General features: G+C 38.9%; 5 protein-coding genes across 7 annotated transcripts in view; 2 read left to right on the forward strand and 3 right to left on the reverse strand.

Moving 5' to 3' along the window:
* Positions 1–99: 99 nt before the first annotated feature.
* On the reverse strand, positions 100–1,491 carry LOC128262488 (transmembrane protein 147). Its single transcript, XM_052996768.1, has 4 exons — positions 1,308–1,491; positions 1,078–1,219; positions 899–1,007; positions 100–633 (listed from the first exon to the last, which is right to left on the reverse strand). Exons 1-4 carry the CDS (start codon positions 1,379–1,381, stop codon positions 272–274), a joined length of 687 nt encoding a protein of 228 aa, XP_052852728.1. The 5' UTR covers positions 1,382–1,491; the 3' UTR covers positions 100–271.
* Positions 1,492–1,815: 324 nt separating this feature from the next.
* LOC128261640 (syntaxin-5) lies at positions 1,816–4,058 on the forward strand. 2 transcript variants are annotated; one of them, XM_052995424.1, is made up of 3 exons: positions 1,816–1,855; positions 1,949–2,788; positions 3,181–4,058. In XM_052995424.1, the coding sequence occupies exons 2-3, from the start codon at positions 2,119–2,121 to the stop codon at positions 3,912–3,914; spliced, it is 1,404 nt and encodes a 467-aa protein (XP_052851384.1). In that variant the 5' UTR covers positions 1,816–1,855; positions 1,949–2,118; the 3' UTR covers positions 3,915–4,058. The 2 variants fall into 2 exon arrangements, with proteins under 2 accessions (XP_052851384.1, XP_052851385.1); XM_052995425.1 differs by having other exon boundaries at positions 1,834–1,851.
* Positions 4,059–4,324: 266 nt separating this feature from the next.
* Positions 4,325–23,268, reverse strand: part of LOC128261653 (protein cornichon) — a 102,522-nt gene continuing 83,578 nt past the window's right edge. Inside the window, exons 1-5 of one of the 2 annotated variants that reach the window (XM_052995438.1) lie at positions 5,354–5,475; positions 5,111–5,293; positions 4,934–5,046; positions 4,682–4,825; positions 4,325–4,616 (exon numbers count right to left, since the gene is read on the reverse strand). In XM_052995438.1, the coding sequence (XP_052851398.1) occupies positions 4,589–4,616; positions 4,682–4,825; positions 4,934–5,046; positions 5,111–5,260 (435 nt within the window). In that variant the 5' untranslated portion in view covers positions 5,261–5,293; positions 5,354–5,475 and the 3' untranslated portion in view covers positions 4,325–4,588. Of the gene's footprint in view, positions 4,617–4,681; positions 4,826–4,933; positions 5,047–5,110; positions 5,294–5,353; positions 5,476–23,268 lie in introns of those variants that run through there. The other variant, XM_052995439.1, reaches the window with a different exon arrangement.
* On the forward strand, positions 5,624–8,167 carry LOC128261638 (cell division cycle protein 20 homolog). The gene is made up of 3 exons (XM_052995422.1): positions 5,624–6,109; positions 6,486–6,807; positions 6,938–8,167. Exons 1-3 carry the CDS (start codon positions 5,798–5,800, stop codon positions 7,882–7,884), a joined length of 1,581 nt encoding a protein of 526 aa, XP_052851382.1. The 5' UTR covers positions 5,624–5,797; the 3' UTR covers positions 7,885–8,167.
* LOC128261639 (NF-kappa-B inhibitor cactus) lies at positions 8,153–21,274 on the reverse strand. The gene is made up of 7 exons (XM_052995423.1): positions 21,108–21,274; positions 19,962–20,675; positions 18,672–18,849; positions 18,107–18,317; positions 9,810–9,898; positions 9,490–9,747; positions 8,153–8,496 (listed from the first exon to the last, which is right to left on the reverse strand). Exons 2-7 carry the CDS (start codon positions 20,642–20,644, stop codon positions 8,434–8,436), a joined length of 1,482 nt encoding a protein of 493 aa, XP_052851383.1. The 5' UTR covers positions 20,645–20,675; positions 21,108–21,274; the 3' UTR covers positions 8,153–8,433.

Genomic DNA, 23,268 nt, shown 5'->3' on the forward strand with positions numbered 1-23,268 from the left:
GCAATTTAAGTTTTCGGGATCATCCTTACCTTAACTTAAATATTATTAAGTTGGGCGAGGATGTCCAGGTTTCATTGTTCCCAATAAAAGTCATGTACATATCTTTGTTACTATTACGTTATCGTAGCTATAATTCATTAACATTTGGGGAAATTCTCTAAACCGTAATTGTTGTCTTTGTTACAAAATCTCATTCTCTCTGTGACAACACCAAACAAAATAATAAACAAATTATAAAACAGAAGGAATACAAAGTGTTTGGCACAATTTTTTAAATGCCGATCTGCTGGGCCAGACCCGAATAGATGTGCAGTGTGCAGAATCCAATTACGGCAGCCACCAGCGCTTTCACAGCCACTGTCAGCCAGGGTCCAATGGTCAGGATGTGGAGCATGCCCTCCAGCCAGACGCCCTTGAAAACAGTCACCGCCAGCAGCAGACTAACCAGCGGTTTCAGCGCCTTGTTCAGGTCGTGACGGGTGAACAGCCAGATCAGAGTGGCCGTGGTTATGTGCTGCACCAGCAGCACATTCGACTCCAGACACTTGAGTATGTAAATCCAGCTGAATTCGGTTCCTCGTGCTCCCACCCACAGCATGATGCCCCGGGAAAGAATCACCTCAGCAGTGGCCCCTGCGAGAAATGGGGGAAAGCTTTAGGTTATTATTTGCGATTATAATAAGGTTATTAAATAAAAACTTGAATGTCACCAATAACTCAAAAGCCCTCAGCACTAATTTAATTACCTTTCGGCTTAGGTAATAGAATGTATCATCTAAATTGCATACGTACAGACGGACAGACGATCTCTAATCTGATACTGATCAGATATACATGCATTACTTAAGTGAATATACCGATCACAAAGGATTTTATGAAGTTACTTGGTTCAACCTACAGCCAAGTCCAGCCGTGATAAGTTTTGAGTGTCCCTTGCCGGGAATGCGACTTAGGATAAGGGCGAATCCCAGAAGATCGGCGATGTCCACGCTGCAACGAAAGATCTCCTGCAAGTCAGAGACAACAAAACTTAACCTTAATAACTGGGTAAATGTAAATAAAGATAAGCACACGCACCGCAAAGAAGTTGAACTCGCCGCTGGAGGAAGATGGAGCGTCCGAGTAGAAGAATGTGGCCAGGACGAGCATCTTACAAAGTTGTGTAAATATATAGATACCGCCGGCCTGAACGCACTTCCAGAATGCCCCATATTCAGATCTGTGAAAAAACCGGGACAATTCATAAATATTTTCATTGACCTAGCGCTGCGGACTTGGCAGGTCGGGATACACAGCGGGAAACTCACAGGCCAGAGTATTTGTAGGTGAAGTAGTAAGGCGTCAGCAAAGCCACGCAATTTCCAAAGTGATACAGTGTCATTTTCTTTGATAAACTATGGCTATTTTGCTTAATTAAGAGAAGAATTAAAAGTTGAAAAGAAAAAAACTAGCGTTGCTCGCCGTCGGGTATCGATATGTGCCCATCAGTGCTGGCACGGTTTCTAATTAGCTGCTAATACAAAAAAAGCGCTGAGGTCTTTGAAACGAAAAGGAATGAAAGCTAAGTTCTTTTAATTATTTTTTCCTTTTAAAGAAAATTAAAAAAAAAAAGTGATCAAAATTACTATGATCCATTTTGAAATGTCATATAACAGACTGCCGGTAAGGCTAGCATTTACGAACAGTTAAGACGATAAAAAGAATTTGACAGAAAAAATCTAGATCTGACGGGAAATCAAATTAGCCGCTAGTACAAGTGCCTATCGATAGTTGCTTAGATATAAACACGTCATCGTCATCTGTCATCTGTGAGGTGTGTTTGTGTGCGTGAGTGAGTGTGAGTGGGTGCGTGTGAGTGAGTTTTCTGCAATCTTTAACAATTATTATGAATTTTCGACAAAACCAAAGGAAAATGCCCTAAACAAAAATAAAATTTTACATTGTATAGGACACACAGGACTGCCAATTAAGAACCGAGTGAAAAATCGAACAGAAAACCAGTGCTTTAGACAAAGGCGAAAATTTCGCCACTCGCAAGGAAAGTCCAACAGATCGTTTGTGTGCATATGAAAAAACGGCAACGTCAACTCCCTGGGTCAAGCTGCAATCTGAAATGAGATGCAAACCCGAAGACGCCTCCATCAAACGGATCAGGATTACAGCAGCAGCAGCAGTACCTATACCATTCAAGAGGATCAGCAGGGAGGAGCAGGCGCAGGATCTGGAGGATCGGGAGCAGTTGTCGGATCGGGACTATTAGCACAGTCCTTGGTTCAACCACCAACTGCCCACGAGGCGGCCATCCACATTGGGGACACCACCCACACTGGGGAATCCCTTGCAGCCGAAGACTACTCGGACGACAAGTACGGCAAGGCGGCCCGCCAGTGGAACCTCCGCGCCCTCTCCGGCCAGGCACTGCGCACCCTAAGTGCAGCCGCTGCCGTGGTCACCGGCAACCAACCGGGCATCAACAACAATAGCCAAAGCAACTACAGCAGCTACCCCGCTTCCATTCCGACCAGTTCGCAATTTAACCAACCGAAGGAGGAGCACCAGGAACCAGAACCAGAGTTGGAGATCTTCGTCATGGCCGCCCGCGACAGGACGGGCGAGTTCGCCAACGCGATTCGATCGCTGCAGGCACGCAACATCACCCGGGCTGTCAATATCCGCGATCCCCGCAAGGCCAAACAGGTGCAGAGCTACTCGGAGTTCATGATGGTGGCCAGGTTCATCGGCAAGAACATAGCCAGCACCTATGCCAAGCTGGAGAAGCTCACCATGCGTAAGTATGGGGTTGCGCCTACCAGAAAACTTTTTAAGTACAATTTATTATTATTAAACTTTTAAAGTACAAGTTGTAGTGTACTGAATGATATTCAAAAAACTGATATCATAAAAATTTTAATGATTTTATATATATATATACAAATGCTAGCAAGAGTAACTTAAGACTTCCAGTCCGACTATGATTTAATACGTCTCTAAACGTCTCTTAAAATTTACAGAAACTGCTAATAACTTGCTTTTTAATGTCATTACAATAAAAATACACTATATTAGGCTTAAATAAAATAAAGTATTATGCTTAAAACAAGTATGTTCATCAATGTGTTTTTTTATGTAATATTTTCATATAATTTAATCATTAAATGTACTTTCCGTTCTCTATTTCAGTGGCCAAAAAGAAGAGCTTATTCGACGACAGACCGCAGGAGATCCAGGAGCTGACGTACATAATTAAAGGCGATTTGAATGCGTTGAATCAACAGATTGCCCGACTGCAGGACATCTCTAAGGACCAGCGTCGTCACACGAACGGCAAACACCTGATGTCACATTCCTCGAACATGGTACTCGCCCTGCAATCCAAGCTGGCCAGCATGAGCACGGACTTTAAGCAGATCCTTGAGGTGCGCACGGAGAACCTCAAGCAGCAGAAGACGCGACGGGATCAGTTTAGCCAGGGACCAGGTCCTTTGGCCGCTCACACCGTCTCCCCGTCGACGGCCAAGCAGGGATCGCTTCTGCTTAGCGAGGAGAACCAGGCAGTAAGCATAGACATGGGCAGCAGCGACACCACACCGCTTCTGTCAACCCAAACACAGATGGCCATCTACGACGATTCTGATAACTACGTCCAACAGCGGGCGGAAACCATGCAAAATATAGAATCTACCATCGTTGAACTCGGTGGCATTTTCCAGCAGTTGGCGCACATGGTCAAGGAGCAGGAGGAGATCGTGGAGCGTATTGACACGAATGTGGCGGATGCGGAACTGAATATCGAGGCGGCCCACGGCGAGATCCTCAAGTACTTTCAGTCTGTCTCCAAGAACCGCTGGCTTATGATCAAGATATTCGGCGTTCTCATATTCTTCTTCCTGTTCTTCGTTGTTTTTATGTCGTAATCGAACGCCCATCGCCCATAAAAAGCCCCATGTACCTACCCATGTATACAGCATTTTAAGTTAACCAAGATTTAATCACAACATTGTTTATTCCAAGCTGTGGCCTCCCGGAACGATTGTAAAATAAAGTTATAAATACGTAAATAGGAAAATCATTTATTTGGGAAGCAGTTTAATTTTATATAAGTGATTTATGTTGCTAAGGGAAGAAATTTAAATGTGCCTAACTTCATGAAAATTGCGTGCTAATCGTTATTGCCACACAATTGGACTATATCTATGTTGGCCCTGCTGATAAGGTAAAGTACTTTCTGGTTATCTTTATTATCAAAAGTGCTGGTTGCTCCAAGTTTCTGGTGTTCAGTCAAAGACTCCGCTGTCCCTCAAGCTTCATTGAAAATGAAAATTGGTTACTTTGTTTTGACATTTATTTAATTCTTAAAATCCATCTACACCAAGGATGCGATATGCAAAAAATAATTATAATAAAAAACGTTACAATCTCTTAATGCAGACATAAGGTTTTACACTAGAATTTACAAGTGAAGTATTGTTCGCGGTTGATGGGGAATCTACCCAGAAAGGGAGTCTTCCACTTGAGTTCTGACAACTAATACACGATGCGGATGCGCTGGCGCCAACGATGAGATCCCGAGGCAGCTGCCTCAATACCTCTATGTCGAGATGAGCGAATAAACCATGCTAAAATTAGCGATAATCGTTAGACAAACGAGGACCCGGCCACACAGGAGATCATTTATAATTACCCGTATATGTAGTAGAAGAAGCTGATCAAGTAGACGGCCAATTTGATCCAGCCCTCACGCATATTCCGGGATAAGGTGTCGGTTTTTAAGACCGTGGTAGGATCGTAAAGTCCAGGTCCAGACATCACAGGGCGGTTTTTGTAGCTGAAAGAGGGAGTGAGTCAATTAGGTGGTAAGAAACATGAGTAATGCTGATATTAGGGTATTTTAATATTGCACTAGATCTTAAGGTCTGTAAAATGAGTCACATACCGCCAAAAATGATAGGCTATGAGGGGGATGTTTATACAAAGTGAAAACCATTCGCCACAGAACAAGAACAGCAAGTTCAGAAAGATGTGCAGCAAGTACTCCGGTAAAACCAGCTGAAATATATTGAATAATTTCTTAAATGATGAACTATAAATGTAAACATATGTGTTAACTGACCGGATTGAGGCTGTTGCACTGATCTATTGGGTTTTTATAATCCGTTTTCAGCTCGTCAAAGGCAATGACATGAAATATTGCGAAAAATATTAAAAATGCATCGCCTATCAGGGCCACTATGTAAGTGAAGGCGGTGAAGTTGAAGGCCATCTTGATATATCGCTGGAACACGTTTTTAGGGTGCTTAATAAAAGACTTGCTAATTATTTAGGTAAAATTTCGGCTTCCAATTGAAAGACTTACTTGTTTTTTTACAAGGGCGGCGATGATGACAGCTGTTCACCAGAGATGGACAAATTCATGGGACCAGCACGTCAGCTGGTCACACTATTATATGTTTTTTTTTAAACATACATATCTATGTTTATTACTGTCATCCTTTCAACAGTATATAACAAAAACTAATAAATACAAGTAATAGTTTTGAAAAAATGGTTATCTACTCTTTTTGAAAAAAGTATTTTTTTTGGGTATTTTCTCAGACACCAAAAATACCATTTACAGCTAAACGCCTGTGGCCACACTGCATTTCCGAATCGAACCGCCATTATATTGCATCTTCCAAGGAATAAGAAATTCTAGATAGGATCTAAGTGATCTATGAACTTTAAAAAACTGACGTGCAATTACCAGACAACTGTGTGAGAAATAAATAAACTACCTGACCCCCGAAAACACCGGAAAACCATGTCGCAGTTTAATTTCGTGAGCGATTTGCAAAATGCCTTGATCATGGACGGAGAGACGCGCGGACCTGCACCGCGTTGGAAGAAGAAGCTGGAGGCGTCTCTGAATGGAAGCGCTAATACCACCCGATCCGTGCTGTCCGTCTCGTATAACACCAGTTTCTCGGGCGTCCAGGCGCCAACAAAGACTCCGGGAAAGAACAGCGAGGGCAAGGCCAAAAAGTCCACAGTCACGCCCACAAAGACGCCCGGAGGCGGCGATCGCTTCATACCGAATCGGGCGGCCACCAACTTCGAGCTGGCACACTTTCTGGTAGGGATTACCCTGGTCCTCAACTGTTGTAGGTTATTCCCGTATAAACCTTCCACTCAACGGTATAGTGGTTCAATTTAAAACTTGATACTTCGTTGTGCAAAAGAGTTTTCTACGGTTTATACAAGTTCTTATACCATTATCTTAATTCAGTTTCACACATTTTCACTAAATTAAAATCCTAATGGAGCCCCCAAGTTAATAAAAAAGGGTAACATTCTTAGTTGTATGTCTTTTTGTTTAGACTTCGCATACTATAGTCCGTACGTCCCTTCTGCTCCACGATATAGTGGTTTTTTGGTAGTTCGTTATAAAAGAGTATTTCTATGTTTCATAAGAGTACCGTTCTGTTTTAAATAAGTTTCTCCAATTTTAGGTTACCAAGGACTCTGGCGACAAGTCTGATGAGGAGAACGAGAAGGCCACCACTAGCAACAACAACGAGAGCAATGTCCAGGCTTCGGCTCACAAGGGCGAGCGGCAGAAACTGCTCTCCGAGGTTGCCCAGGTTGGCAATTCCAAAGGTGGACGTATTTTGTGCTACCAGAACAAGGCTCCAGCTGCTCCGGAAACACACAACAACCCTCTAAAAGTTGTGTACTCCATAAAGACGCCCATTTCCACAAAGAGTGGGTCACGCTATATACCCACCACTTCCGAGAGAATTCTGGATGCACCTGATTTCATCAACGATTACTGTACGTTCTTATTAAATTATTTATCTCTATTTTGTAATGATCGTGAATGTACTTGCTTTAAATTTAAAATCAATGCTTGGTTACTTACTATATTTATTCTATTATATTATATATGTATTAATATTTTCAGACCTTAACCTGATGGATTGGAGTGGCGACAACATCGTGGCCGTGGCTCTGGGTAGCTGTGTCTATTTGTGGAACGCCCAAAGTGGTAATATCGAGCAGCTTACGGAATTCGAGGAGGGCGACTACGCAGGATCTCTGTCGTGGATCCAAGAGGGTCAAATTCTGGCCATTGGTAACAGCACCGGGGCTGTAGAACTCTGGGACTGCTCCAAGGTGAAGCGTTTGCGTGTGATGGATGGACACAGTGCCCGAGTGGGATCCCTGGCCTGGAACTCTTTTCTGGTTTCCTCTGGCAGTCGCGATGGCACCATCGTTCACCACGATGTGCGTTCGCGGGAGCACAAGCTTTCGTCCTTGGCCGGACACACGCAGGAGGTTTGTGGCCTGAAGTGGTCAACGGACTTCAAGTACCTGGCCAGCGGAGGCAATGACAATCTGGTAAATGTGTGGTCTGCATCTAGCAGTGGCGTGGGAACTGCCAGCGACCCTCTGCACAAATTCAATGATCATCAGGCTGCGGTGCGGGCTTTGGCCTGGTGTCCCTGGCAACCGAGTACTCTAGCCTCTGGTGGCGGCACCGCCGATCGCTGCATCAAGTTCTGGAATGTGAACAATGGCACCCTGATGAAATCAGTGGACTCTAAGTCGCAGGTCTGTTCGCTTCTGTTCTCGCGTCACTACAAGGAGTTGATATCTGCCCATGGATTTGCCAACAATCAACTGACCATATGGAAATATCCGACAATGGTGAAGCAAGCCGATTTGACTGGACACACATCACGTGTCCTGCAGATGGCCATGTCCCCGGATGGCAGCACTGTAATCAGCGCTGGAGCCGACGAAACCCTGCGCCTGTGGAACTGCTTTGCTCCCGATCCCTTGGCGGAAAAGAAAGCGGTTTCCAATAGCAAGGCCAAGCAGAGCGTGTTCCGCCAGAGCATTCGCTAATAGGATTATTTACCGCATTTGAAACTTAGGTAAACTTAGCTTACAAATAATTAATGGTTGAATAGTGGAGATTTTTTCCAGTTTAGACAATTATTTTTTAGAAGCATTGCCAATTTATTAGTTCCCGTTTCATGTTTCGTATTTGTGTAATTATGGATAAATCTTTTAACGTGTAAGCCCCACCGACGATATATGAATAATTAAATTTTGTCATTTACTTTTATTTCTTAGAGTTATGTTTGTGTGCGTATGAATAAAATGCTTGACATTCTGCATCCTTGTATGCTTTATTTCGTTTTAAATACTATCGTTAACACAAGCAATTCTATTCGTTTCGGTCTGCCATTGGCCGGGATAGTAAGTACATAGGTTCCATATCCGACTAGATGCTTTTTGTGAACGTGTGTCAAGGAAGATTGCATACATTTCTGGGCAGGAAAGGCGTGCGTTTGAGAACAGCAGTCAAGCCAGATCAGGGAATTCGGTTTGTGTTAATCATAGGCATTTATGTGTTTAGTCTAAGTCGTATGTACAGATTGGAAGGCGCATTCAGGCAACCGTCATCGGATTACCACCGTTGTAGCTGACAAAATAGCGCGGATCACCAAACATCTGCAAGTACAGGAAGAGGATCACAAATAAAGCAAGTTAAATAAACATCAACAAATCATTGTTAGGCAAAATGTTTAACAAAAACCACAAAGAGCGACAAAATAAGCAAACAACATAACAAGAACAAGTCAAGAATAAAAGTAAAAAAAGTGTCAAATCTAAAAAGAATTACAAACCTTTAAGATCCATACAACATCGAATTTGAAAATGTATGTATGTATCAGGGCTAGTGATTCCCCTCGTTGTACAGCTTGAATTTTTTGTTGTTCATTTTTTGTAGAGTAAAATATTTATTTTGCAACATCATTTCATTCAGTCAGAACATGAAAACATCAATTAGATTTAGCTAACTTAGTACTACGATTTATGATTCCATTTCTAATATTATTAGATTAGTTAGTTAATACAGATACACGCGCACGCACATACAAAAATTACAAACGTACAGTCACAGGCATACAAGTACATAGATGTAGGGGGAGAGAAATAGCAACAGACATCGAGAGTTTTACATTGGACAGCTTAATATATTATAAATTGGTACAGTGCATTTCCCTAACGAATATAGAAAAAAAGTTAAATTTTTGTCTCGACAATATTGTTTTTATCTATGGTTTGTTCGTAATGCCGTTCATGAACTAGCTTTACTTTGTTGGTTCAATTTGTAGTAAATGGGTTCTACTAAAACATAGATCCCCTGTTATAGATCAAGTGCCGATATTAACTTTACTTGCTGCTCTTCTGCTGTTTGCCTTCTTTTTCCTTTGTTTTTCTCTTTTTTTTTTTGGTTAACAATACATTAAAGTTACAATAGTTCATTGCTCAAGAGTAACAATTTTTTCCAACTGAATACCAGTTCAGTTTGGGACTTCATATTCTTATTTAGTTTTTGAACATTTTGGAAGCTGGTGGTGGCCCATTTCAAATTGTATCTTACGTTCTATGACCTCTACGATCTTTTCTTGGTACATTTTCTTAAGCAGTGACGCTCACCTTCGTATCGTCTAGATCTTCGATATCGCTACTATCGTAATCACTGTCCGGCGGCGTTATGGTATCCGCTCCGCGCTTCTCCAGGATGTTCTGCATGCGCGATTTGTTCATGATGCACGCGAACTGGTAGGCCGTTAGTCCGGCAAAGGTGGCTGTCTCCAGGTTGAGCTTCTCGCACTCATCGAGCAGAAAGTTGGCCAGATCCTCGTTGCAGCCCTCGATCGCAATGTGCAGCGGTGTGCGCCCCGATTTGCCCTCCTATTAAAGCAACAATAATTAGTTTGGATATTTGGGTATTTGCATTAAATTTTTTAACTTACCCTAGCGTTTATGTCGGCTCCATGGGATACCAAAATACGTAAGATATCGATGTGTCCCGCCTCGGCAGCCAAATGTACACAGCGCTGTCCTGGAATCAAAAAAGTAAAATAAGTTGGTTAATAAACTGATTTATTTTCGAAAAACTAAATAATTTGTTAATAGTGAGTTACACCGCAAGGTGATCACGCTTGTGCTTATTGATGCCCATCATGTTAATGACCAAGAATGACGCGGCAATTAATCATCATTAATAAACGTTTTTAAAAATATGACACCATCAAAATTTTTTTTTAATTTGTATAATACTTTCCCACCACTGTGGATCGAAAAAGCTTAGTTTATGAATGAAAACCAATCCCTTCCCCGAAAGCTCTTCGCCAGTGAAAAAAGCTGCTACGATCGCTTTCCGCTGTAAAACAAGTAGCGTTTTATAATACAAACCAAAAAAAAAGCTTTGATTACGACAATGACCAGTTGGAGGGCAAAAGAGGTGGCTTCAGGGGGGCTGGGTGCCAAGCGGAGGCTTTTGCCTTATAAGACAATATGACAACCCGTTGACTTCGCTTGCCAGTATCTGTGTGCCCGATCGCCGGCATTGGTGTGCGTTGAAAAACCCAAGAAATTCCCACAATAAAACAGCAGCAATAACACACCAACGACCAACAACAACAAATGCGAGTGGTAAGCGGGAAAAAAATACAATAAAATAAAATAAAAGTCAAACAGTTGGCGTTAAGTTAAGTTAACAAACCAAATACAAAGTTGGCTTTTGGGTTTCTGTCTCTGCAACAAGTTTGCTCAAGTTCAAATTGGTTTAAGCATATAGAAATCTGATATATGGACACACGAACACAAGTGTCTAAAATAATAATAACACAATTTGCAACAATTTAACTGACATTTCAGGAAAGAAACCAGAGAATTCTGGTCATGTTTCAGTTTTTCCCTTTTTTTTTGCAATTGTTTCTGCTGTTTTTTTTTAAATGTCCATAAAAGAAAAGTGATATGTGTAAATCTGAATTGTTTTTCTAGAGTTAAGAGTAGTAGTTTTTATAAATATGTTTAAGTAAAAATCAAACCTCATTAATTAAATTAAAATAAACAAGATAATGCAAAAAACAAAATGCGATTTAAAGATCTTTCTCATCTTATTTCTTCTTCATCGCTTCTTCTGATTCTTTCTCAATCAATTCTCGACTTTTCAGATCGAGTCGATGCTCGCAAACAGATCGTATGGCTAGGAAACTAAAAAAAAAACTGAAAACAAAGTTGGATTGTTTAGTTTCTGTTTGTTTTTGTATTTCATGCCTTTTTCTTTTATAGCTTTATGATTAGTTGACGTAGTCGTTGTTGTTACTGCTTTTGCCATATTTTTTCCGTTTTTTTCTAGTTTTTTTGCGACTAGGCTACACGTGCTGTTGATTGACTTTCACACACAAACAGTTGGCACATTTACATAAATCACACACATTTACATGGCCAAAAAGATATTTCCGCTAAGAAACTGTTGTTTTCCTTAGTCCCAGAACTATCTGTGGTAATACAGCAAAAATTCCATCTATGAGTCATTAGAATCATTAAAGATAACCTTAGAATTACCCTCTGGAAAAACAAATTTTAATCTTTGCAAGCAAGTACTCACGAGATTTGAAAATCCCAGATCTATTTTTGCAAAAGAAAGCGGCTTAAGAAAGTCGGCAGCAGATTTACACAGTCCACTTTTTTTTTTGTGTTTTTTGACAGCTTACAAAAGCAACAATTGTGTCACAAGCTTTAAAAATAAACGATGACAACATGGAGTTTTTTAAGCTCGACTAACTAAAAGAGAAGCCGATGAGCTAGTAAAAGACAATACTTATTGTTGTTGCCTTTTCAGCACAGCAACGTGCCAATCGTTAGCATACGATTAAAGACCCATACTCAACGATATTCGATATTAATAGACGAATGGGCAGTATAAAACATAAAATATGAAACAGAAAAGTTTGTTTCAAACTTTGTTTTGCTTTTGGGAATTCCCCCATCGCCGGACAGAGGGCTGCGTCACAAGATCCCCCAGATCTTAATCCGTTGCCTTAGCCAGCAAGTCTGAGTCTCCAAAAAGCAGTTAGACCAGAAAAAAATACAGTGATTGCTTAATAATTAGATATGTATTTCTGACTTCAGAGTGTTTTAAACGATCGAAAAAGGTTAAAATCTAAACGATTTCGTTTTAATTTATACCAGCAATTGATATTTTAATGGGTTCAATTGTCACAAATATTTGTAGTCATTTCCGAAGCTTTTTATTAGGGTATACAAAAATAAGTAAATGACTGTGAATGTTTAACCTTGCGAACCAGAAATTCTCAACAATGTTATCGCCTTATGAATAAATTTAAACTTGATGTCACGATTTAAAAAGACACGTTCAAAAACAAGTAAACAGCATAAGCATATAGGTAATGTACAGATAGTAGAACCAAGAATCTGCATATGTACTTTTCGACATAGAAACAAAAATTGTTCACTACTTTTAAACATTTTAATCCGAATAATATAAAACTTTATACAAATTAATACAAAAATAATATCATATTTCTTTTACAATTTTTAGAAAGTACTTTTTTTTAGCAGGTATTACTTTAATCGGATTCATGTTTTAGCAATTAATGACCGTTATGAAATCGTTTAGAACTGCGCAATATGGGAAATTCTGATTGCCTGGTACTTGACAACCTTAACACTTTCACAAATGGCACCACCGCCCACTTGATTCGATCGCTCCTCCAACCTCGATACCCCCTATACCGCCCCAACAGCCCACACCCATTAAGCTGTACGATATGATGTTGTTACTATTTACACAGGCGGCGAAAAAAGGCAACGATATCGACAACGACCTTATGAGAAAAACCCAACGGCGCAGTTAAGAGTACTCCACAAGTCACCCGAAGTCGCAAAGTTCATAAATTTATTGACAGCGCAAATATTAAACGCAACGCTGTCTTCGCTTAATTTTAATTAATTGTGTTTATTGTTGGGGCAGCGTTTTGGTATTTCTACAACGGGTTTTTCGCTTATAACTTTTGGTTTTTTGTCTCAAATATTTATTTCTTGTATTCCCCGATTCGCCAGCTTTATTTGTCCTTCACTTTGGGTCATTGATTCATAATTATACAATTACGGAATTTCTTTATACGCAAGGCACAAGTATTTGTCACATTTATTGGAGTGGGAAATATCTGAAAGCTGTTTCGAGTTTTCCACACAAACGCGTGCCAAAAGAAGTTACCAGGCCATTAGGGGAATTACCTGGCCCGAAGCCCACAAAGACCCACAAGACCTGGCCTAAGAAATTAAAGCCAACTGTCCAAATACAACAGGTAAATATACCAAAATAAATATATAAACAGCAAAAAAAGAGGAGAAAAGACAATATCAAATTAAAAATTGTTTACCCCAAGACTTCAGGGCGCCGTTTGGCAATTTATCTACATACATAAAAATATCTATGTTCGAACTTTCCCAATGTGGAAATTAGCTAAATTAAAGTGAAAAACCCAGATAGCGAGCTGCTGCTGGCCGCCAAATGAAGCGAAAACAAACAGCACAATTTAGCACAATTAAAGCCATGGATTTTCCAAGCCATGACGACGACGACGACGACGACTGACTTGGCAATGAAAGTGTTTTGAAAGCAACTCGGGCTCAGTTCGCTCTCCCATGCTCACCCCTCCCCAATCCACTATATATCGCTCGATCGTTATGTCAGTGGATTCGCCTTGTTGACTTTCTTTCGAGCTATGAATGCGAAATGCAAATAACACCCGACTCGACCAAAATCGGCTGTGGGGATCGTCAGCCACGTGTGGAACTGCACAAAAAATGAAAAAATAATAATAATTCAATAAAGAAATAAGTAAAAAAGCTAACACAACGCAGCAATAAAGGCGCAAACGGAATTTTGGGGAAAATCCCAAAGAGGTCACAATTGTTGGAAGAAGATCAGCTTTAGGTTTTTCTGTTTTTCAACTCAGTTAAAACCAGGATTTTCCTCCAACGTCAGGTATTATTCATTGGGATACTTAACTTCCGTCACTTTGTTTTTATTATTTGCAATTAGCATGAGCTCATTGTAAGTGTTTGGTATTATTCTTACGGCGCTACTCACTAATGTTACTCATTGGGGATTTGTTTACCTTTTTAGAAAGAGGAAGTATAGCGTTAGCTCATCTTAAAAGATTTTAGATCTAAAAGATTTTAAGTACTGTTAGTAAATTCAAATCCAATATAAACAAATAATCAAAACAAAAATAAAATAAAATACATATTTCCGTATTTAACCTTGTCCGCAGTCCGTTAAAGTAATTGAACTTTTAGATCTTAAAGTCAGCAAACTCGGAAGCAAGACTGTCAAATGTGGTACTTTAAAACTCCCAGGTAAGCAAAAATATCAAAAACAAAAGGAAGTAAATGTTTTGGTTTTAAAAATGATCTAATCTTGTCCGTTGTCCGTTAAAGTGAATAAACTCTTGAAACGTGAAAATACCAAGCTCCGTTCACCCAAAAGCTAAGCTGATTAGTTTGGATTTTAATAAGGAAATGAGCCAGCGAATTAAGGGGAGTGAGAAATGAGATCTTTTAACCGGGTATATCATAGCACCGCCACTCGACTGGTTCGAGACAGCTGCAAAAACGGGAGAGTCCAGATTTAACCTTGTGTCTCTCGTTTCATGACTAATTTGTTGTTGTTTATGTGTACTATATGCATTGATGTAAAACTCATTGATAGTCGGCAGATTCCAGAATGTCGTAGATTTGAGAACGTCAATAAATAATGAACACTTAAATAATTTCTAAAACTGGTTTTCGGTGGTGTAAGTATGAGTAAACTTGACCAATTTTGTAGGTCTAGTTCTACGACATTTTCCTTACATATTTGTTTCTAAAATCCCAGTCACGGTAATTGTGCACTTATTTCTTTCCGTTCATCATATATCTGTTTTTAATGTGGCAATTCCAGAAGTTTTGTCAACTCATGATTTAAGCGCGGGTTTTTACGCCTATGAGTTTATTAGAACACGAGACCTTTACAACACACATGGTTAAGATCCAGTAAATAGCGTAATATTCTAGGGGTAAAACCTGCACACTGATAATAGCCAGTTATCTTTTTTAATGCGAAAGGGGGCGAGGACGTTCCAGAGCGCAACTAGCTGAATGTGGAGAGAGTCGTATAATAGCACAGTAAACGGCCACCTATGGGGTTTTCCTAAACTGATAACGCACGATTTAGTTACCAATGTCTGCTGACGATCGAACACCGCTGGACATATCTGATTTTTTTTTTTTTTTTTTTTACCAGCTTATCAGCCGGGGAAGAACTGGAGTGAATGCTCTTAATTGTAATTTCAGTTGCCAGGCCACAGATTTCATTGGTTCTTCGTTTAAATAAAGATATATGCATTAACACCAAAAGCCACACATGGACGACAAATGTGTGGTTCTAAAATTCCCCCGTTTGGTTTAACCGACATTTGGTTGTTGCTCACCAACAGACCGATAAGACCATACGTTTTTCTGTCTTCCCCATACCCTTGGGGAAATTTCTCTATTATTTATTGGAATAAACGCAGAATCCACAGTAGCCGTTCCTGGAAATTCATAAAACCCGACTTGATGGTCCCCAAAACGTCACAGTCCTATCCCGACAATGGTTTATGTTCACAGATAACCGAATCACAATTAATAGATTTGTGGTGTTTATTACCCGCAGTGGGAATTTCTGGAATTCTTAGTTGTCCAAAAAACAAAGCAAGCCATGTTGTTAAGCGACCTGAACTAGAGAAAGGAATCCTATACTATTTTTAGAGCCGGTCCTCGAAAGCCTTGCGTGCGTTTATTTATATAATCACAATCCATTTCTCAGTTGCGTGCCGGTCGCGTTAATGAGGCCCAAAAATGGATTACGACCAAGTTACAGGCGGACGGTCGCCCCCTAAGCATTTGCCCATAATTACTATTGTGGGGATTTCCAAACCGTACAGAAATATTTTTTGAAGGTGGTTAGTTACCACCTTTTTGCCGTTGATAACGAACCTTTCCCAATTTCCGTTTTTGTCTGCGTCTATAATCGGCCTGATGTTATCTTTATTTTCTTGGTATTATTTGTTTTTCCTTTGCTACATTCTTTTAAAGTCTGTTCTTTTTTGGCTGTAGGCCAAAACTGAAAATGTGGCCTATTTATAGCCAACTTTTTCTCGCTGAAATACCTTTAAATGTAGCATTTCATACAATTTAGAACAGAATTTTAAATTGGGAATGGTATGACTTTAAGTTAAGCGATTTATCACTCTCTCTGTTTACCAAATTATAGTACTACAAACTCTTTGCAAGGGCTCCAAAGCCTTATATTCCCTAAGGACGATTTTCTACGAACAAAACTGTAAGAACAAACGATCTTTCCGGTGGAAACTGGAACATTCTGGGGGTTTGTTTACACCCAAAATCGAGGCTGGAGTAGATCGAACCCTGTGTTTACTTAATAATCTGCCTTGTATTCACAAAACTGCCCCCGAAGACCCGCCTCGAATGTTTTGAATTGCTTTCAAATTTAATGCTGTGGCAGTGGGGAAAACCCAGAAATTTCAAAGAGGTGAAATATTCACAAGCGTCTGACCGTCTCGTTTCTTTTTGCTTTGTTGGTTTTTAATAGTTTTTGTCGGAAATGTCTGCGCTGTTGCTTTTGTCTAGCCAAAAAACATTATATGCCGTATCTGAGCAGGTTATATATAGCATATACATATATATATCCACAATATGCGGAGCAGCTGTTTTGTGGAGCTTCAAACCGGTTGGCACTGCTTAAAGTTGGCCGACGGGAAAAAAGTGTTTGTTCACCAAATGTTTGCCACTCACGAGTTCGGACTTTATTTTTGGCAAGGTTATATGGTACATAGCAAAAAAAAAAAAAAACGTAGGGGCGAAAAGGCCAAAGGAAATCGATTAAACAAGCGAAAGGTTAAAAGCAAATAACTTTGATTTTGCAATACTTTCTGACAAGTTTATTAACCTTTATTTTTAGAGTCCGAGAGGTAATTCCAAACTTTTACTTTCAGTTAAATTCAAAATTAAACTGGGATTTACTACACTTTTAATTTTAAAATGTTTCATGTTGTAGGTTAGAAGCTATTAGATTTATGGTGTAAAATTAAATTTTGTTAACCAATTCTTTTTTCTGGATTTACCTTTTCCAATTAGTCAAAGTAAAAATAAAACTGTTGTGCAACAGAAATTTTTGCAAGCATTAAGTGTGCTACAAAAGTAGAATTATTAATAAACATTTAAATTTGGAACCCTTCTTGAGTATGTTATACAATGTGTGAGGGTGGCACCCACCTACACATACGGACGGCTTTTAAATCGATAATTCGATTTCTGGTTCGTGAATACAGAGTAAAATCGAATAAGGAAACAAATGTTAATGATGGGACACGCCTGCCTTTACGCGTGGAAAATAAATTTAATTTAAAATTATTTTCTCGATACAATGCATTTGAAATTACGCAGAGAGAGAAATATGAAGCACACCAATTGAATTTCCATTTCGAACAGCGCTTATGTAAATATTTTTCTGATTCTCCATTCAACAAAGAAAATAAACATTTTTCCTATCCTTGTATAAATTGTTTTTATTATACTCTGCTGACGTCTGCAACTTTGCAAATGTTCTTTGCGTTTTTAGTTTATTATGGTTAATCAATAACGCAAATGGAAATGGGAAAAGAACGGAGGGTTGTTAATTTACCCATTTGACGAGCGAAAATTTCAAGCGAAATGTGTCGGGGAGGCCAATGTATTTTTGGCATCTGCTCAAAGGCGTCTATATAGCCTATAGCCATACATACGTCTATAACATATATGCATTCTATATAGCAGACGACAATGTCTCGCATTGTGGCTAGCCGTTGGCGGGACACCAGATATATGTAGAGCTAAATAATGTGTACACTTTTGGCACAGATTCATAGTTCTTTATGATAAATGCCCGCAAATGCTAGGCCAAAAATAACCGATTTAATAAAAACACATTTAGCTTTTTGAATGCTAAAGTTCCTACAGTTTGGAAACAGTTCCTCAAAATATATTAATTTGTGGATATAATTTGTGATCATCCAAAAGTAACTTAGCTTTAGTCGTTTTTTTTAATAGTAATAATAATGGGTTGTTAGTAATGCGTACCAATTTTAAATAATAAGATGTGTAAAATCTTATTTTATGTAAATTTAACATAAATTTAAAGGCAATTACTTACCATCATAGTTGCGAATCTCCAAGTCGGCGGGCAGACGGGCGTAGCTCAGGGAGCTTACTGCCTTATCGTTGGAACGATGTCCATATTGTCGGTGGGCCTCATGAATCTCTGTGGCTCCGAACTTCTCTGTCAAGGCGCGGACGCACTGTTTCTCCCCGGCGATGCAGGAAAGATGCAGAGCCGTATTTCCATGGCGATTGCGGACCGTGGGCTATTTAAATGAGTAATAATGACGTAATAATTTAGATTCATGAGATTTTAAAGTTGAAAGTGGTTAGTACATAATCATGAATGAATTTTCGCTTTAAAAATGTTTGATTACACTCTAAGTAATAGAAAATCAACCTAGCAAAAGGTAAAAATCATTTTCAGGATCTTCACATTTGTAAAAAAAGAAATCTCTGCCTGGATAAGCTTGAAAGAGTAACTTTAATAGGTTACCTTACTTTTAATTATAATTTATATAATTTTCAATTATAAACACAAATAGTTTAGTGATATGATTATGGAAAATAGTGCTTTAAATATTATTCTAAGTTTCCATTTAGGATCTAATGATTATTACCTCTGCTCCGGCCAGCAACAGCTTCCTCATAATATTCGGCTGGGCAGTGAGGGCGGCCAGGTGAAGGGGAGTTTCGGCCTCATCGTTCTGGATATTCAGCAGGCACGGATGCGGGGCCATGCGAATTAAGGCGGCAACCACGTCCACGGATCCCAAAATACAAGCCAGGTGCAGAGGTCTGAAAGAAGATCCAGAGCAAAAGATATGTATTGAATTTGTGAGTTTATTTACCTGCCTCTTTGCACCCGCACTTTCTTCCCTTCCTGTACACTTGACGTCGGTCATGTGGCGGCGTAAAAACCCAAGTAAGTTAACTTAAGGTAAGGTTAAGAAAGAAGAGGTGCCCCGAAAACCTGTTCCCGTACCTGCCCACATACCAGGAAAACCCCGAAGCCTGACTAAAACACATGTGTCAGTCGCGTTTCTCGCCTCAGACATTGGTCGTTGAGTGATTCACGAAACTCTCCCCTTTGCTCACTTGGCGGTCAGTGCAGTGTCGCGGTGTCTTTGTTATTTTGGGAAATTTTGACATTCTCATCGGAAATACAGCACGTAAAGGTTCAAAGAAACTTAGCAATGATTCAAAGGCTGTGCTATTGCAGTCAATTTTAAGGAAGTATAGTCATTATAGCAATTGCTTTCATGTCTGCACACCAAGTGAATTTATTTACTTAAACTCTATATTGTTTAGGTTGTCATTAACTTCAGATCTCATCATTCGCAAAAAAAATTTGACAACATTTATGTATATTAGCTGGGATTCATTTAGTTACAATTCTTGTTCAATGTGTATTTGCATAATGTGGTTTATTCAAAGAATGTTTGATTTTTATGACTGGGGCCTGGTTGGCCCCAAGTTCAAAAATAAAAAATCCATTTTTGGCATAACATTTTTCTAAGTATATAAGTATACGTTTTTAAGATTATTGTAATTCGAAAAGGTTCATTGCTGTCATTTGAAATTTAAATGAGATAAACAATCGCTAATAGGCTTTAAATAATACTCTTGAAATTTCCCAAATTAAAGGTTTCAATAAGTCTTAGTTTCAACTTATTTAAACGAATTTTATCGCAAAGCAAAGACATCACTCTTACCCTTAAATCTAGTTAGTTTTTAACTATTTTTTACTATTTTCCGCAAGTTGACAAATATAAATCCTTTTTTAAGAACAATCTTTACATTTATAAGCAGGTCTGTTTTTTTTTACTCCAATTTTTGGATATATTAATCTTTTTAATTAAAAGATCTAAAGCTCCAACTAAATCCCCTCAAAAGCTATGTGTACTTACGTGTCGCCGTCGTCGTTTTGCTGGTAGAACTGCTCCCAGGCGTTCATGATGCTAATGCTGCTGGGAGGAGCGGATGAGGTTGCCCCTGATCCCGTGGGATTCGGATTCTTGGTGGTGGCTGTGTTTGTTACTGTGGAGGATTGGACCTTGCTGCTCTGGCCGAGATTGTTGAGCTGTTCGCCGCGACCGGCCAAATTGCTTTCGACGGTCCATTGTGAGATGCCTGTGTCCGTCCTGTTTTTGAGTCGCATTGGATCGGCGGTGGTGGTGTCCTGGTGCTCCTCCTTATCCTGTTCCTGATCGTCCTCTTCGTCGATAATGCCGGAATCGAGGATAACGTGCTGTGTCTTTTGGGGTTCCGAATCCTTCTGATCCTTATCCTCCAGATCCTGCTGCTCCTCGGACTCGGGGGTTATCTCCTCGCTGAAAATCTGCGAGGATTGGGGGCCGGAAATGAATCCCGAATCACTGGTCTCGTTTGGCACGGCAAATTCCTTCTGCTTGTTAATGGCGGCCGTTTGATCTTGTGTTTTGCCGCCAAATTTACCGCTAGGGGATAGTGAAGGTGAGGGGTTAGCTGCGTTTGGGGAGGCACGCTGCTCAACACTGGCAGCGCTGCAGCTGCAGTCACTTGTTGCTGTTGCCTTTGTTGCTGCCTCCTCTGCTTTTGTTGGGCTCCACATTTTCGTGCTTTTCCGGACTCTCTCAGTTGGGCTGCAAATATATATATGTTATGTACATATATATTTGTCGTTTTGAACTTTGCTTTGAGCTCAGTCTCTCTCTCACACACACACAGTAATCGCTCACACGTAACTGCTCCAAGTGCGAGTGAAACAAACATATAGACTTAAGCGAACAAGTGAAAACGCAATAATTTTTTAGATTAAAGCAATTTATAATTTTATATACAAGTGTAGCCACAGAAACATACAAATTAAGGTTTCACTGGTTAGTTTAATGTTGGTTTTCCATTTTTATTTATATTTAATTGCCTTTTCACGTTTGTTTCACCCGCACACAAACACACACGCACATAGGAGATTTTTTTATCTCCCTTTTCACACAGCTTCCTTTTATTTCTATTTCTTTTCTTTAGGTTCTTTGTTTTAAATTAAGGCAATATTTTTAATATTTTCTCACTACCTTTCTGGTTAATATTGTCTTGCAAACTTTGCTTTAACACACGTTGTTATTTTGTATTTAACTCAAGTTGATTTGTAATTCTGCAATTCGCATAGTAGCCGTGCACGTCTTGTTTCTTTCAAGTTGCGATTCAGATTGACGTCGGGGGAGCCAGTTATAACGATAAGTACATAGTCTTTATATAGTATCAAAACAATATTGTTGAGCTGTATGGGAGCTCCCCAGTTTCAAACTGTATGAGTGAGTTCCCGTTTCGTTTGGAGAGGAAATGTGTTTGTGTGTGTGTGTGTGTGAGAGCGCTCCAAGAGAGAGCCGCAACAGGGTTGCCGGACCTCCAGCTAAGCGCCAAGTTCAAATCGCACACCAACAACAGCAGCAGCAACAAAGGCAACAACAGTAACCTAAATATATTTGTACTTTTTACTTGCTGATGGGTGAGTTCTACAGAGCGATGCTCAGTGCTCTGTGGGCGAAATGCGTATGGCGACGGGGCCAACAAACATCGGGAAAACACTCGTTTTGAGGTGACCGAGCGGAAATGGTTTCGTCTCAGCTGCGCAGGATACTCTCTGGAATTTGAAATCGGAATCTGTATTCTCGAGTATTTCTACCTGGTTTCCCAATCTTTCGGTTCTTCACATGGCAATGGCATCACACAGCATCTCGATTGAGTTTCTGTTTGCGATTGATTTGTCATGGCGCCATTTCTTGGGTTTTTTTTTAAATATTTAACCACACTTCATTAGTGCTAAATCATTAGATACAATTTAAGTATTTAAAAATAAAAGATTTTTAAAAAGCTTCATATTAAAAATACGCCCACAAGAATTATATAAAATAATAATACATTTAGGAAACCAAAAAGAAGGTATGTATGGGTGTAAATTACAAACTCGGAATAAATTAGGAGACTGTGGGTTAGTGTTATTGATATCACTTTCGGGGATTTTTGTGTATCATCTCGTTTTGGGGTTTTAATTGCAAATTATTAATCTTATAAATTTTTTGAAATTTCTATAATTGGTTTTAAAAATTTCTTCCCAGTACTTATCAAAACAAAATATATGCATGTACAATACATGCGAATGTGCTTATCAAAAAAGGAAAGTCCAAATATGTTTTTTTACTAATTAGTATTGATTAGGAGTACTATGTTCTAGAATCTTTCAATAATAGTAAAGCAAAATTTGGTCTTGGTTAAATTTCAATCAAGCTTAGCGGTTTTCAGTGCTTTTCAGATGCTTTTTGGGTTTTACTTTCATTTATTGAATATAAAAAATTACCTGATTGGCGGTCATTTGCATCTTTACCATAATAGCATTTCGGCTGAATCTCAGGGATTATTTTTAATGGCTAGTCATGGTTTTGGAAATAGCGTTCACCTTTTCGAGTTTTTTTTGTTTAAAAACCAATTTTCATTAAATACAGTTTAGGTATGTACATACATTCTGGGTAATATTAATATGCTTTTCTTAAGATGATAGGCATCTTGCTGTATAGGTTATCATATTAAATGTTTTCGAGTTTTAAAACTTTGTGTTTGTCACGCGTTTTAAATTTGCAAAATCCATAGTTTTTTTTTTTTAATTTAGTCACAAATATTAAGGTCTTAATCATCATGGGATCTACATAAGGGAACTCCCCATTTTTTATGTTTCACTAATTTTTGTTTCCCCTTAAGCTTTTTCATAGGTTTGATGTGTTTGTCATGCATTAGGTATTTTTTCCTTTTATCGCAAAATATATATATTTAAGGTATCTTAAAAATATACGTTTCAAGTAAGAAAGCTTATGTTTCTAAAAAATATATAATATGGTTAGTGTTATCCATGTCTCTTACTTTTCTGATTTTAAAACTGTAGTTTTTTTAAGAACAAATATTTGATATTTGATTGAACTGTATATTTGGATATTTTGATTTTGATTTTTTAATGATAAACACTTAGCATAATTTCCATAAAAGAATTGAATTGAACAAAATTAAAAAAAGAAAAGATTTAAATTTCTTTAAATTAAATTTCTTCTAGATTTAATTATAAGAATTCAATGTTGCAAAGTCCGCCGGAATTTATTAGCTCAACTTAGTTAGACATTCTCTGACCGATTTTACTTACATACGCTTTTGTTAGTTTAATGTATTGTTTAAAAAAAATGTACCTTA

Source organism: Drosophila gunungcola, unplaced genomic scaffold, assembly GCF_025200985.1.
Source record: "Drosophila gunungcola strain Sukarami unplaced genomic scaffold, Dgunungcola_SK_2 000001F, whole genome shotgun sequence".
NCBI classification, from domain to species: Eukaryota; Metazoa; Arthropoda; class Insecta; order Diptera; family Drosophilidae; genus Drosophila; species Drosophila gunungcola.

What these genes read in the sequence shown, in the direction of transcription:
- LOC128261640 (XM_052995424.1), top strand. Translation starts at nt 2,119, where the DNA reads ATGCAAACCCGAAGACGCCTCCATCAAACGGATCAGGATTACAGCAGC. An exon ending in GCTGGAGAAGCTCACCATGC is followed by an intron (nt 2,789 to 3,180) that starts GTAAGTATGGGG and finishes TCTCTATTTCAG; the next exon opens with TGGCCAAAAAGAAGAGCTTA.
- LOC128261639 (XM_052995423.1), bottom strand. Translation starts at nt 20,644, where the DNA reads ATGTGGAGCCCAACAAAAGCAGAGGAGGCAGCAACAAAGGCAACAGCA. An exon ending in TGTTGCTGGCCGGAGCAGAG is followed by an intron (nt 18,318 to 18,671) that starts GTAATAATCATT and finishes TCATTTAAATAG; the next exon opens with CCCACGGTCCGCAATCGCCA. An exon ending in GGAGATTCGCAACTATGATG is followed by an intron (nt 9,899 to 18,106) that starts GTAAGTAATTGC and finishes TTTTGATTCCAG; the next exon opens with GACAGCGCTGTGTACATTTG.
- LOC128262488 (XM_052996768.1), bottom strand. Translation starts at nt 1,381, where the DNA reads ATGACACTGTATCACTTTGGAAATTGCGTGGCTTTGCTGACGCCTTAC. An exon ending in GCGAGTTCAACTTCTTTGCG is followed by an intron (nt 1,008 to 1,077) that starts GTGCGTGTGCTT and finishes TCTGACTTGCAG; the next exon opens with GAGATCTTTCGTTGCAGCGT. An exon ending in TATCACGGCTGGACTTGGCT is followed by an intron (nt 634 to 898) that starts GTAGGTTGAACC and finishes CATTTCTCGCAG; the next exon opens with GGGCCACTGCTGAGGTGATT.
- LOC128261638 (XM_052995422.1), top strand. Translation starts at nt 5,798, where the DNA reads ATGTCGCAGTTTAATTTCGTGAGCGATTTGCAAAATGCCTTGATCATG. An exon ending in TCGAGCTGGCACACTTTCTG is followed by an intron (nt 6,110 to 6,485) that starts GTAGGGATTACC and finishes CTCCAATTTTAG; the next exon opens with GTTACCAAGGACTCTGGCGA. An exon ending in TGATTTCATCAACGATTACT is followed by an intron (nt 6,808 to 6,937) that starts GTACGTTCTTAT and finishes TAATATTTTCAG; the next exon opens with ACCTTAACCTGATGGATTGG.